The following is a 13,485-nucleotide window of genomic DNA, read 5'->3' as shown; positions in this document are numbered from 1 at the left end:
AATTAATAGGTCATTATTGCAATAATTCCTGTTTTTAAGGCAATTGATGTCATTCTCCCTTGAATTTATTTAAATCTTCCATCTCAATGGTGGTGCTAAGACTCTATGCTATGGAGCGCGCAACATTTTTAAAATTAATAATTTAAAAATAATTAAAAAATTTTAATCCAAAACCTTTAAAGTTATCTAAAGGGGTGTAAAATATTTAGATCAAGAATACAAAATATTAAAATATATAGATTTTTTTTATAATTTTTTCCAAACTCAAGGAATGCATTTGCTCTCAACTTCAATGCACCCATGTTTCCATCCCATCATTCCTCAATCTCCTACCAAGTAGTAGTTTGAGGAATATATAATTATTGGTTTTATAAGTTTAACATGTTTTGATATAGGTGTCCATAGCTTTTTTTTAATTGTCCCAAGTTCTTGTAGTTAATCTTGTCTATACTATTAATTTCTCTATTCTTTAATATGCTAATAAAGATGATGGTACAAGATAATGATATTAAATATATTGACATATGACCAACACAATTAATTTGTGTTGAGGTAGAATTATAATTCACCATATTAACAGTGTTGTCTACTTTATTCTATTTCATGTTTCAATCTATTGAGTCATAATTTACTTCAGCACAAAGATTCATAACATTAGTCATGGGTAAGTATATTTAATATTGTTAGTGTCGCCCCATTATTTTTCGACATATTTAAAAAAATAGAGGGACTAATGTAGATGGGATAAACAAGAAGGACCTGAATCAATAGAAATTATAAGAACTTGTACCAAAACATAGTAAAATTGCAGGCATTGATAATTGTGTTTTCCTTTGGTTTGATTATACTATCTTCAATCCTTAATAACTCCTCTAGTTTTTATTATAAAATATCTCTAACTATTTCACTGAAACAAAGAAATACAATTAAGTTATTTATTTTATCTAAAAATATAATAAACTTCTCATTTCATCTCTATTTTAATAAAAAAATTTTAAATTCACATGACATTATCTCCCATTGCTAATGAGTTTAAATGGGGTAATTAATATTGCAAAAAAGAAAAAAAATTAATACCCCATCAAATATCTTTAATAAAAATCAGAGAATCATTCCAAAAGAGATCCATAATAGGGATCGAAAGGAGCATAAAGCATGCTAACTTTATATTTATTAAAAAATGGTACTTATATTATTAAAATTATTTAAGAAATATGCATCTTCCCAATTTTGTCATTCTTTACAATTAACAACAATAATAAATTGTTTCCTATGAACACAAACAATAATAAATAAGGAAGGAGTAAAATAAAAAAAAGTAATTATTCTAACTTTGTCGTATGCTAAGGATTGAAAAAACTTTTAAAGTGTACTTTATATTTCTCATTTTTAAATTACAAAACACTTTTAATAAAAATTTGGTTTTAAAAAATATAAATTTTTTTGACAAAATTAAGATTTTATTAATGATATTTTTTTCAATATGACCATTCCTATCATATCCTCTCTCTTTAATATTATTTCATAGATAAAGTATTAAATAAAGTATATTTTTAAAAGTTTTTATTTTTATTTTAAAAATATAAAGTTATAAAGTGTATTTAATGAGTTTTATTGACATGTACAATTTTGTTTAAAAGTGTCATTCAATTTGAGATCGATATAGTATTATGGACCAAAGGGAGTAATTTACTTCTTCTGATTATATTTATACATTACTTACAAATTTTAAAATCTTAAAACTTATTACTTGTGTCTAAAAATCTAATAAGTTTTAAATTTTGTCATATATTAAATATATATTTTAATAGTATACTTATTGAAATTTTTTGAATGAATAAAAAATGTTAGTGAGAAAAAATACGAATAATGAGAGTGATTTTTTATAACATAAGGAATAAGGTTTGAATTCCTGCACGGAGAGACTCCCACATTTAATGTTCAATAATATTTTAAAAAGAGTTATCTCCAATAGAATGATATCCGTGAAAAAGTCAAAACCAAAAAAAAATAATGAGAATAAATTGAGAAATTTGTGATAAAGTACTCCCTCTATTTAAAAATATAAAATAATTTTAATATAATCTCACCTTTAATAAAATAGTTATTTATTTTCAAACTAACTCTATATTTTTATATTTACTTCTATTAAATATTTATAATAAATATAAAGTTACTATCAATAGGAGTGCTTTTAAAAAAGGACAATGATTACATCTTGAAAGATAAAAAATATCTTATATTTTTAAATATTTAATTTTTTAAAAAATATTTATATTTTTTTGAATGTAAGGAGTAATTAATAAAATTATTCGTAAATAAACTTTAAAAAAAATCCTTCTATTCAATATATAAATAGAGTTAAAAGAAGCGAGGTGGGATAAAATGAGATGTATTGGTACTGTGAAGAGGGAATATCAAAGGACGGTGACCGGAGTGACGATGAAATGTCTGTGTTGTTGATGCTGTGATGTTTTGACAATTTTTGTTAAAACATACAAAACAATATTAAATGCTTGTCTCTCTCACGTTTCTCTTTCCCCTTCTTCCGAGTCTTATCTTTTTTGTTTTTTAATTCCCTTCCTCAAGATATTTTGAATTTTCTCCCCCAAAAATCTAAATTATATCTTCTCTATTTATATATCAATTCAAATTAGTTTTCCCACACTAAACATCATCTCTTAGACTCTTTGGATTTTTTTTTATTTTTTTCTTTTTCAAACGAAGTTTACAGTGAGATAAATACTTAATATAAAAAATATTATGCTCATAAAAGTCAAATATTTCAAAACATTCATATTTTCACATAATAAATAATTGTATGAAGCATTATAGGGTGTCGGCATGGTGGGCTATCTATCACCGCCCAGGGAGGCATCTCCACACAGAAATTTGTTTGTGTCTGTTCGGTATGCCAAATCCTATGTCATCACCTCACGAAAAAGTTACTCTAGTCTAAATAAAAATGATGAACATGAAAGAAATTAATATAAAAATAAAAAATAATTTTACTCTCTATATATATATATATTCATCAAAACTCGCATTTGGTAAATATGAATTTAATTTTCTCGACAAGATGTCTGAATCATAATTTTTCTAAACCTACCATGTTAGTATAATTTAGCAATATCTTATGCTATTGAAGTTTTTAGTCCAAATCTTCTTATTTATATGAGGATCTCAGTAGCAAATAATTTTCAAATATTTTTATTTAGGACTCAACTCACAAAAAATAAAATAAAGTAACAAGAGGAATAACCCTTAAGTCTTAAGTCAAATAATGATCATATTATATGTTGTAAGGAAGAAAATTATATTCTCTAAATTTATAACAAGACTGATCAGTTACTTTTTTTTTTTGGCCAACAAGACTAATTAACCTTATATACTTAATATACTTTTTATTCAATCAAATTAAGATAAATATATTTTAACATGTTAATAATATTAATAACATGGGTATGTTATAGAATAAATATTTTATGAAAAATACACATGTCTTTATTTAATTAAAAACAAACACATCAAATATATAATATTTAATATATAATTTTTTCTCAACTAGTTATGCACTCTGATCCTTAGACCTAATTTTTAGGCTTGTGGTCTCCTTAATTATAAGCTCCATTATAAAGTTCTAAGAGTAATTAAAATATTTTTTTTCTAAAATGCCCCTTATTTGTTTTTAGATAAACCGAGACTTCTGATTAGGAACAGAGGCATCATTGAAACAATTGAATTTTTAAATAATTATTTAACAAAATAATATTTTAAGTCTAGTATCATTCCTTCAGAAACTAACCCCCACAAAATCTAAAAACAACCCGAACCATAATTAAAGCAAAAACCTTGATTATCTTTATCAATTATCACCATCCAATTTGCATGATCAAGGACTATAGGATTTAAGAAATATAATTTATGATAGAATCTTATGGCCAAAGCATATAAAATTGAAAACAAATCTTAGAATCTCAAGTTTTGTTTAATGCAAATTCTTCTGGAAGCCAACTCTGCCATGGACTCTTCTTTTGGTTTCATAGCATCTCACATAATTATCCCAATAATTGTCTATATTATAACTCACTTCAATTATCAATATAAAATAACAACAAACAAACTTTACAATTAAATTACAAAATTTATATGATTTTGATGCACTCTCTCTTCCTTGCTTTTTTCCCAATTACACACTGTCGGCTTAAAAAAAAAAAAAGAGGAAGGTGTTCGTCAAGGAGGAGAAATATATAAACATATATGAAATCAAACTCAATCTCAATCATTGTTTCTATATTCAACTTCAATCATTGTCCTATAATCATAGAGTGTAAATATTAATAAACTGATCACAAAATAGTGCTTAAAATAGTGTTGAAATTAATAAAATATTAAATTATAAAGCTTATAATATTATTTAAGATAGTAGTTTTTTTCACTTCAGATATTGTGCTCACAATTTTAAAACCTAGACCGATTATTTTATGATCTTTTAAGAGTAAATAATATCAAAATAAAATTGAATTTTAAATAAATTATGCACTTAATAAAAATGAAATATTAATTCAAAGAAGGATTTCAATAGTAATATTTTACAATTTTCACGCAACAAAGACGGATGTAATAATCAATTCTATTGAGTGTAACAATATTATTATTATTATTTTTTATTCCGAAATACTGTGCGAAAAAGAGAAATTGATGAAAACAAGGTTGAGGAACACTAGAAGGGCAGAGTATTATTATTTTTTATAATTTATAGCACTTGCCTGATATCTTTACTTGATCTCACCGTCTGTTTTGACGGCAAGGATGAAAGGCAGATTAAACCTGAAGAATATGACCGTTTACTGGAAAATCAAAATTAATTAATCAGTTTAACTAATTAATCGATGCGATTAAAGGCATAATCATAAATGTTCTTTCGGGGGCTGTTCCCAAATTTGCTGTCGAGGGTTCAAAAGTTTCACGCACACGCATTCACCTTTCCTTAAGCACAGTGGAACGCAATCAATAATCATTTCCCATTCGAAGTCACCAAAACAAGAGAATATAATCAAAAGCAAACAAAATCCCGTACTTTTCTGCCCACGCTGTGTCGTCGTCCTTTCACAGTTGATGAGTCGTGAGAGTGTCAGACAGCCAGCATCTTTAGAATATAACGTGAAGTAGAACGCATCGCAAGGAGATATAAGAGGGCTGGTTTTGCGTCGTCGCTGAGATTGGAGCAAAAATGGGGTGAAATGGAAGATAAGCTGCTGCTAAAGGGAATCCCATTGTGAGATTTCTTGCCTTTTGTGTTGTACTTGATACAGTGTGGGATAAAGCACGATTCTGTTTGTGATATTCTTGAATCTTGATATCCATTTCTGAATTCGAGGTAATGATATGTTTGTTTCAGTGGTGGCTGCTAGCTGGGTTGCTGATCAGTGTCTGCCATTTCGTTACTTGGTAAGCTTTTGATCTTTAACTCTTAACAGATCGGTTCGTGTAGAATTCTTCAATCCCTTTGTGACAATGCTTTCTGTTCCTTTCGGCGTCGCTGATGTGTCCGTCGCCGTTTCCTTACACTTCTCCTTTTTTTTTTTTTGGCCCTTCACGTTCTGAATGCTATGGTTTCCTAGACTGTCAGAGCCAGTGTCTCAGAACGCAACTGTATGTAACTCATCACAAGGAGAGAGGAGAGAGAAGGAGGCTGGTTCGTCTGAGAGATAAAGAGATAATGGGATGGAACGAAAGAAGATGAGATCCGTTGCTAAGATTTCATACTTGGGGGGCGTGCTTTAGAAAATTTGGATTAAGGCACGATTCCTTTTTAGATTTTCTCGACACTACGTTTGACGGAATGATTTGCTCTGAGGGGTAACTGGCGGTTGCTGATCAAATTTGCCATCTAGCCTCTTGGTAGGCTTTTGATCTCGTCATTTTAAACAGATCAGTTTTAGCAAAATTCTTCAATCCCTTTTGAAGCTGCTTGTTGCTTGCATTTTAGTTCCAATCGCCGCTTCCTCATACGTCCCTCCTCTTCTTTTCCCCTTCAAGATGTAGATGCCATGGTCGATCATTAGGTGTATGTGATTTTTTATTTTTTTTTTTTTGGTTTCTACCTTAAGGACCTTCTGTTTAGATTTTGAGTCCGGAATTTGCGCGTGATAGAGGGTATTTTCTATCTAGTTTGTTGACATGTATCTTTTGGTTGTCCCCAGGTGTTATTGCCTGGCAGTTTAAAGAGGGTCTTAATTTCACTTTTTCATTTTCCTCTTTTCTTCTCAGTTACTTCTGATTTTGAATTTTAGAAGCTGTGATACAAGGCTATGCACTCAGATTTTGGAGCTAAGTCCGACTGGGAAGGTAATACAGCATTGATGTTGGAGTACTTTCCATTACAACTTGTTCTATAGGCAGTAGACTCGGATTTTTCATACATCTAAACCTATCTTTTCTAACTATATTAACTATTTAGTATACATTCATTTGATATTAGGTGCAAAAAGAAGAGAGGTGCTAAAAAGTCTCACGGTAGAAAAGACTGGTGGTAGAAATCCATAAAACAATAGTCTGGCTTGGATCCATTCCCAGGCCTTTGCAGTAACAAAACCAGCTGCGCTGCTGTTATTAGCTGGAGCCATGGCAACTTTGTCACATTCTGAGTCCAGGCGCTTATATTCTTGGTGGTGGGATAGCCACATCAGCCCAAAGAACTCAAAATGGCTACAGGAGAACCTTACAGGTTTGACATTTTCCTCTGTCTTGGACTCTACCATTGTTCTGGTTTTCAGCAATTTTTGTGTCATAAGATGCTAGCTATTTCAGCAGAACTTATTATGCATGTCGGTTGAGAATATGCCGTATTAATTTTCATAGATTTTCATCCTTGATAATTTTCATTTTGTTGAGAATGGAGAATTTGGGATGGTATCAACATAGAAATATAATATCCCATGCTACTTCATGTCTGCTGCATTTTCTGAATCAGAAGGTCAAATCAGCATGTTATTGGTTAGCTGTGGTTGATATTAATGGAAAGCAGTGAAGTTAGAAAAACATATCTATTGAATGCTATGCCTGATAAAGGAGATCAAGTCTCAAGTTAGATTTTATGCTAACTGATCCATTATTAATGAGTACTTTTCTTGTAGTTAGATTTTAACTTTTTTGTCTTCTTAAATATTTTTTTTTTTAGGTATAGAACTGGAAATATGGACCTGTAACACAAGATTTGTTCTGCTTCTAAACTTGCTTGGTGAAAATAAACTAGAACACAAAATGAATCGAAGTAAGTTGTTATCAAGAAACACTTGTAGGGGAAGAGTAACAACATGTTCGTCTGTGTCCTGACATTGAATAAAGATGAACTAGTGAGGAAATGACATTTGAATGTTACATTGAATAATTCCTTTTCCAGGGGAGTTGACTTCTTTCTTGTTTTGCCCAATCTCTCACTCAGCATTTGTGTGCAGTATTCAGTTGATGATAATAGAAGCTAAATATAATCAGTTTTCTTCACAGTTCTCATCAAAGAGAAGGGAAAAAACACATTTTTATAATTTGTGAAACATGCGACTGTTTTTATATGATTAAATAAGGAAAAAGAAGCAAATTTAGTCTGTGCTTGAGTTGTTTAGTTCAGAAACTTGTAGTTGACTTTATTAAGATTTTTTACAGACATGGATGCCAAAGTAAAATCAATGATCAAGCTGATTGAAGAGGATGCTGATTCATTTGCAAGGAGGGCAGAAATGTACTATAAGAAGCGCCCAGAACTCATGAAATTGGTTGAGGAGTTCTACCGAGCATACCGAGCACTGGCAGAAAGGTATGATCATGCAACAGGGGAATTACGCCATGCACACAAACCATGGCAGAAACATTTCCAAACCAAGCTCAGTATATGTTGACTGATGATTCACCATCTGGTTCTTCTGTTCCTGAGGCTGAACCATACACGCCAGAATTTCTGCATCCGATTCGTGCAATGTTGGGGCCAGATAACCTACAGGATGGTGCACTTGGGCTTTCATCAATCCACAAGAATTTAAAAAAGAATGGAGGGAATTCAGAGGAATCAGACTATGGCATAAGCAAAAAGGGTCTGAAGCAGCTGAATGAAATTTATGGGTCCTCTCAGTCATCAGCTGGAAAACAGAAGATTAAGAATCAGATCAATTCTGATTCTGAGCAAAGAGGGAGAACAGAAAGTGAAGTTCAAAACCTAAAGGAAGCCCTGGCTATATTACAATCTGACAAGGATGATATCCTTCTTCAGTATCAGAGGAGCTTGGAGAAGTTGTCTGAAATGGAAAGAGAACTTAATGAGGCTCAAAAGGATGCCGGAGGCCTTGATGAACGAGCTAGCAAAGCTGAAATTGAAATCAAAATATTGAAGGAGGCTCTTGCAGAGCTAAAAGCTGAGAGGGATGCTGGTCTAGTTCAATACAATCAGTGTTTGCAGAGGATAGCAAGCCTGGACACAATGTTATCTATGGCGCAGCAGGATGCAAAGGGTCTTGATGAGAGAGCTGCTAATGCAGAAACTGAAGCTAAAAATCTCAAGCAACAAATTGCCAAATTGGAGGCTGAGAAGGATGCTGTTTTTCTTCAGTATAAACAATGTCTTGAAAAAATATCTGTTTTGCAGACTAATATATTTCATGCTGAGGAGAATTCGAGATTGCTAAATGAGCAAATCGAAAAAGCGGAATTGGAAATTAAAGCACTCAGGAAACAACTTGCTGAACTGAATACCGAGAAAGAAGCTGTAGCTTTCCTGTACAAGCAGTGCATGGAGACAATATCTAGAATGGAGAGTGAAATTTTGCATGCCCAAGAAAATTCTGACCGATTGACTAGAGAAGTTGAGATGGGGACTGAGAAATTGAGGAATTCTGAAGAACATTGTGATATTTTGGTGAGATCAAATCAATCTCTTCGGCTGGAGGCTGATGATCTAGTGCAGAAGATTGCTATAAAAGATAAAGAGCTCTTGGAGAAGCATACTGAGCTGGAGAGGCTTCAGACTCTGATACAGGAAGAACATTCTCGCTTTCTTCAAATCGAAGCCACTTTGCAGACCTTGCAGAAGTTATACTCCCAATCACAAGAGGAGCAAAGATCTCTTTCTTTGGAGCTTAATCATGGGCTTCAGCTGCTGAAGGAGTTAGAACTTTCCAAAGAAGGTTTTAAGGAAGAAATGCAACATATTGTTGCAGAAAACAGGACTCTTCATGAGCTTAACATTTCTTCTACCGGGTCATTAAAAAATCAGGAAATGGAAATCTCTAAATTGATGGAGATCAAAGAAAAACTTGAACGGGAGTTTTCTGCAAAATATGAAGAAAGCAATGCACTGCAGCAGGAAATTCATGAAATGAAGAATGAAATCCAGGCATTGAATAAGAGATATCAGGCTATGCTCCAACAACTGGAGGCTGTTGGTTTGAATCCTGAATGTTTTGTAGCAACCGTGGAAGGTTTACAAAATGAAAACTCGAAGCTAAAGGATCTCTGCAAAATGGAACAAATTGAGAGAGAAGCTCTTTATGAAAAGTCGAAGAACATGGATAAACTTTCAAGCGAAAATGCCTTCATGGAAAATTCCCTGTCAAGATTGAACGATGAGTTGGATGGCTTGAGAGGCGAAGTGAAGAAGTTTAAGGAGACCTGCCAAGTTCTCCAGGAAGAAAAATCAATCCTTATTGCTGAAAAATCAACCCTATTTTCACAGTTACAAATAATCACTGAAAGTATGCACAAGTTGTTGGAAAAGAATATCTTACTGGAGAAGTCCCTGTCTGATGCTAGCATTGAGCTTGAAGGTTTCAGGGCTAAATCAAGTAGTTTGGAAGAATTCTGCAAGTTGCTGAATAATGAGAAGTCCAATCTTCTAAATGAAAGGAGTACTCTGGTATCTCAATTGGAAAGTGTAGAAGCAAGACTAAGTAATTTGGAAAAGAAGTTTGCAACATTAGAAGATAAATACACTGATGTGGAGAGGGATAAAGAAAGCACAGTCAATCAGGTTGAACAACTTCGCGCTTCATTTTTGGCGGAAAAAGATGGGCATGCAAGCCATAAACATTCTAGCGAGGCTCGACTGACAAATTTGGAGAACCTTGTCCACCTACTGCAAGAGGAACATCGGTTGGGGAAAATGGAATTTGAAGAAGAACTTGATAAGGCTGTAAATGCACAGGTTGAGATATTCATTTTGCAGAGGTTTGTAGAAGACTTGGAGCAGAAGAACTTGGCCTTACTAGTTGAATGTGAAAAACATGTTGAAGCATCAAAGTTTTCAGATAAAGTCGTCTCTGAGTTGGAATGTGAAAATCTTGAGCAACAGATGGAAATAGAGTTCTTGTTAGATGAAATAAGAAAGTTGAGAATGGGGATCCATCAAGTATGTGGAGCCCTTCAAATTGATTTTGATGGTGGGAATGGCAAAGGGATGAGGCAAGAGGAAAAGCATATACTTTATATTTTGGATAATATTGAGGGGTTGAAAGGTTCTCTTGTGAAAAGCCAAGATGACAAGCAGCAGCTGCTGGTAGAGAACTCTGTCCTCTTAACTCTACTTTGTCAATTGCAATCTGAGGCAGCAGAACTCGAGTCCAAGAAAAAGACCCTGGAGCAGGAGTTCAACATCCTGAGAGAGCATCATAAAATGTTGCAGAATGGTAAGCTTGAACTTCTGGAGATGAACAGTAATTTAAGGGATGAAGTGACCAGGGGAGAGGAAAAGGAGAATCTGTTCAAGTCCAATTTGGAAAGTTTGCACGTGGAGCTACTGGACTTGCAAGGAACAAATTTGGTTCTGCAGGAGGAAAATGGCAAGGCGCTTGAGGAGAATAGTTCATTGGTTAAAAGTGTTTTCGATCTCAAATATGCAATTTCCATCTGTGATAATGATCACAGTGAAATCCTCGGCGAGGCACTGACTCTAAGCAACCTTAATGTGGTTTATCAGAGCTTTGCTGCTGAGAAGGTCTTGGAAAAAGAAGCCATCGATGAACATCTGAACATTCTTCATCATCTGAATGGTGACCTCGAGCAGCAGGTAGGAGTGATGCATGAACAGTTAGCACTGAAAGGAGCAGATAATGAGCATCTGAATGACACAATTGGGAGGATGGACAAGCAACTGCAGGAAGCCAAAAGCGTAAATGATCATTTATGTCATCAAATTGAAAAAACTGAGGAACTTCTCAAGAAAAAAGAAGCAGAGATGTTAGAACTGGAACAAAAGTTGAAGGCAGCAGAGACAGTGAATGCAGAGCTTTGCAGATGCATTGAAGAATTGAAGATGGAATGCCATGAATCAAGACTGATCAAGGAAAATCTAGAGAGCCAGGTTCTTGAAATATCAGAAGAATGCTTGAATCAGAGAAAGGAATTTGAAATCCTTAATTTAGCAAACAGAAATTTACTGTCTGAGATTGGATTATTACAACAAGAAGTTGAGCAACAGAGAGTCAGGGAAGAATCTTTGAATTCAGAGCTGCAAGAGAAAGCAAATGAATCTGAACTTTGGGAGGCTGAAGCTGCAACATTCTATTTTGATCTTCAGATTTCATCCATCAGTGAAGCATTATTTGAAAATAAATTAAATGAACTCACTGGAGATTGCACGAGACTACAAAATGAAAGCACTACAAAAAGCCTGGAGATTGAATGTATGAGAGATAAAATTGATCTGCTAGAAAGTGAAATTAGAAGACTGAAGTGCCAGTTATCTGCATATACTCCAGTTATTACTTCCTTGAAAGAGGATTTTGCATCTTTAGAATCCACTGCTCTTCATCGGACCAAGAGAACTTCTGTTGAAGGCAAAAGAAAACAACAGGTAGTATTCTCTTTACCTCATCATTGTGTTTGCCCTCTTCTTTTTCCTTGTCAAAAGCTTGGTCTTATGCAGCCGATAGATGTATATTCCACTTATCTTTGTTTCTCGTGAATGCTTGTCCAGGAAGCAGGTTTTGAAATTTGTCCTAAAGACTGCGGCTGTCAAGGATCAGAAGAGAATGAAACAACTTTGACACCGACACCAGTACCAGATGGAATTTCAGATTTGCTGAAGATACGGACAAGAATTAAAGCAGTTGAAAAGGTAATGGAGGAAGAAATTGAAAGACATGTTGAGAAGAGCCTGACTACCAAGCCCAACGTTGAGGCAGAAGCTCTAACACAAATGACCAGAGACTCCTCAAAGGCTGCCCCGTATCCAGAAAATGACATTAGTGAAGTTGAGATGGAACTTAAGGATGACACTATAGATGATGATCTGAAGTCACAGAAACCAAAATATGAAAATGGTTCCTTGATGAAAGACATTCCGCTTGATCAAGTCTCAGAGAGTCCCATCTCTAAGAATCGCAGGAGAGGCAATGGTAGTAGGAGTCGAGGGACTGATGACCAGATGCTTGAGTTATGGGAAGCTGCTGAGCAGGGCATGGAATCAAAGAGACATGATGTTGCTCCAGTGGACGATGTAATCACATGCCATGAGTCAAACAGTTCGGGTAGATACCAAAATTTCTCTTCAGAACTGGAGGTTGAGAAGGAATTGGGTGTTGACAAACTAGAGTTGTCAAAAACTATAAGGGAGAGAAATCAAGATGGAAAGAGCAGAAAGATCTTGGAGAGACTTGCCTCTGATGCTCAGAAATTGAACATGCTGAAGATAACTGTACAAGACTTGAAAAAGAAAGTGGAGAAAAGTAAGAGAAGCAAGAAGGGCAATGACGTTAAATCTGAGACAGTCAAAAGACAAATAGAAGAAGTAGATCAAGCTGTGGCACAATTAGCGGACCTCAATGATCGGTTGACTAGAGACATTGAAGAGAGTCCATCTTCTTTAGTCGGGGAGACTTCGGTGGAGTTGGAAAATGGTGCACGCACCAACAGAAGAAGAATAACCGAGCAGGCACGAAAAGGTTCTGAACAGATAGGGAGATTGCAGTTTGAGGTGCAGAACATCCAATATGTTCTGCTGAAATTGGATGATGAAAAGACAAGCAAAGGGAAAAGCAAGTTTTCTGGACGAACAGATGTTCTGCTGAGGGACTTTATTCACCTTCGCAAGAAAAGTGGCAAAAGGCGCATCAAATTGCGTTTTTGTGGATGTTCCAGGACTTCAACCAAGGAGGACTAAGGTAGACAAACTAGAGGCAGATTGTAACTATTTTCTTGACTTTGATGAAGTTTCTGATATTAAAGCTAGCATATGAATTCTTATTTTAGCCAGTGAATTAATGTTTATCACAAACAATAAGGGATGAAGTTTGTTCTACTAACGCATAACTACTTTATTCTGATAACGTTTCAACTCTGGGAAAAGGCTGTGCCTTGTGACATTATAGGGATGGAATTGCACTGTTATGATTGTACTGAGAGTGAAACAAGTTCGAATCACCGAACTGACGTTGAAGCATACCATGTTAAGACATCAGATGAAGGAGCTCACATTCCGAGGAATCTGAGCAGTCTTTC

The 13,485-nt window shown here is 34.2% G+C and overlaps 1 protein-coding gene across 1 annotated transcript; it reads left to right on the top strand.

Annotated features, from left to right (window-relative positions):
- Nucleotides 1-4,969: 4,969 nt before the first annotated feature.
- Nucleotides 4,970-13,352, top strand: LOC129308343 (protein NETWORKED 1A-like). The gene is given in 7 exon segments (XM_054949421.1): nt 4,970-5,278; nt 5,402-5,451; nt 6,274-6,351; nt 6,485-6,730; nt 7,666-7,854; nt 7,857-11,839; nt 11,963-13,352. Coding segments are annotated over 4 exon segments (5,460 nt in total). The 5' UTR covers nt 4,970-5,278; nt 5,402-5,451; nt 6,274-6,351; nt 6,485-6,627; the 3' UTR covers nt 13,148-13,352.
- The last annotated feature ends 133 nt before the right edge of the window (nt 13,353-13,485 follow it).

Source organism: Prosopis cineraria, unplaced genomic scaffold, assembly GCF_029017545.1.
Source record: "Prosopis cineraria cultivar Desert tree isolate PC_DT_omini unplaced genomic scaffold, ASM2901754v1 PC4, whole genome shotgun sequence".
Taxonomy (NCBI): Eukaryota; Viridiplantae; Streptophyta; class Magnoliopsida; order Fabales; family Fabaceae; genus Prosopis; species Prosopis cineraria.
This window is presented reverse-complemented; position numbering and strand designations above follow the sequence as displayed.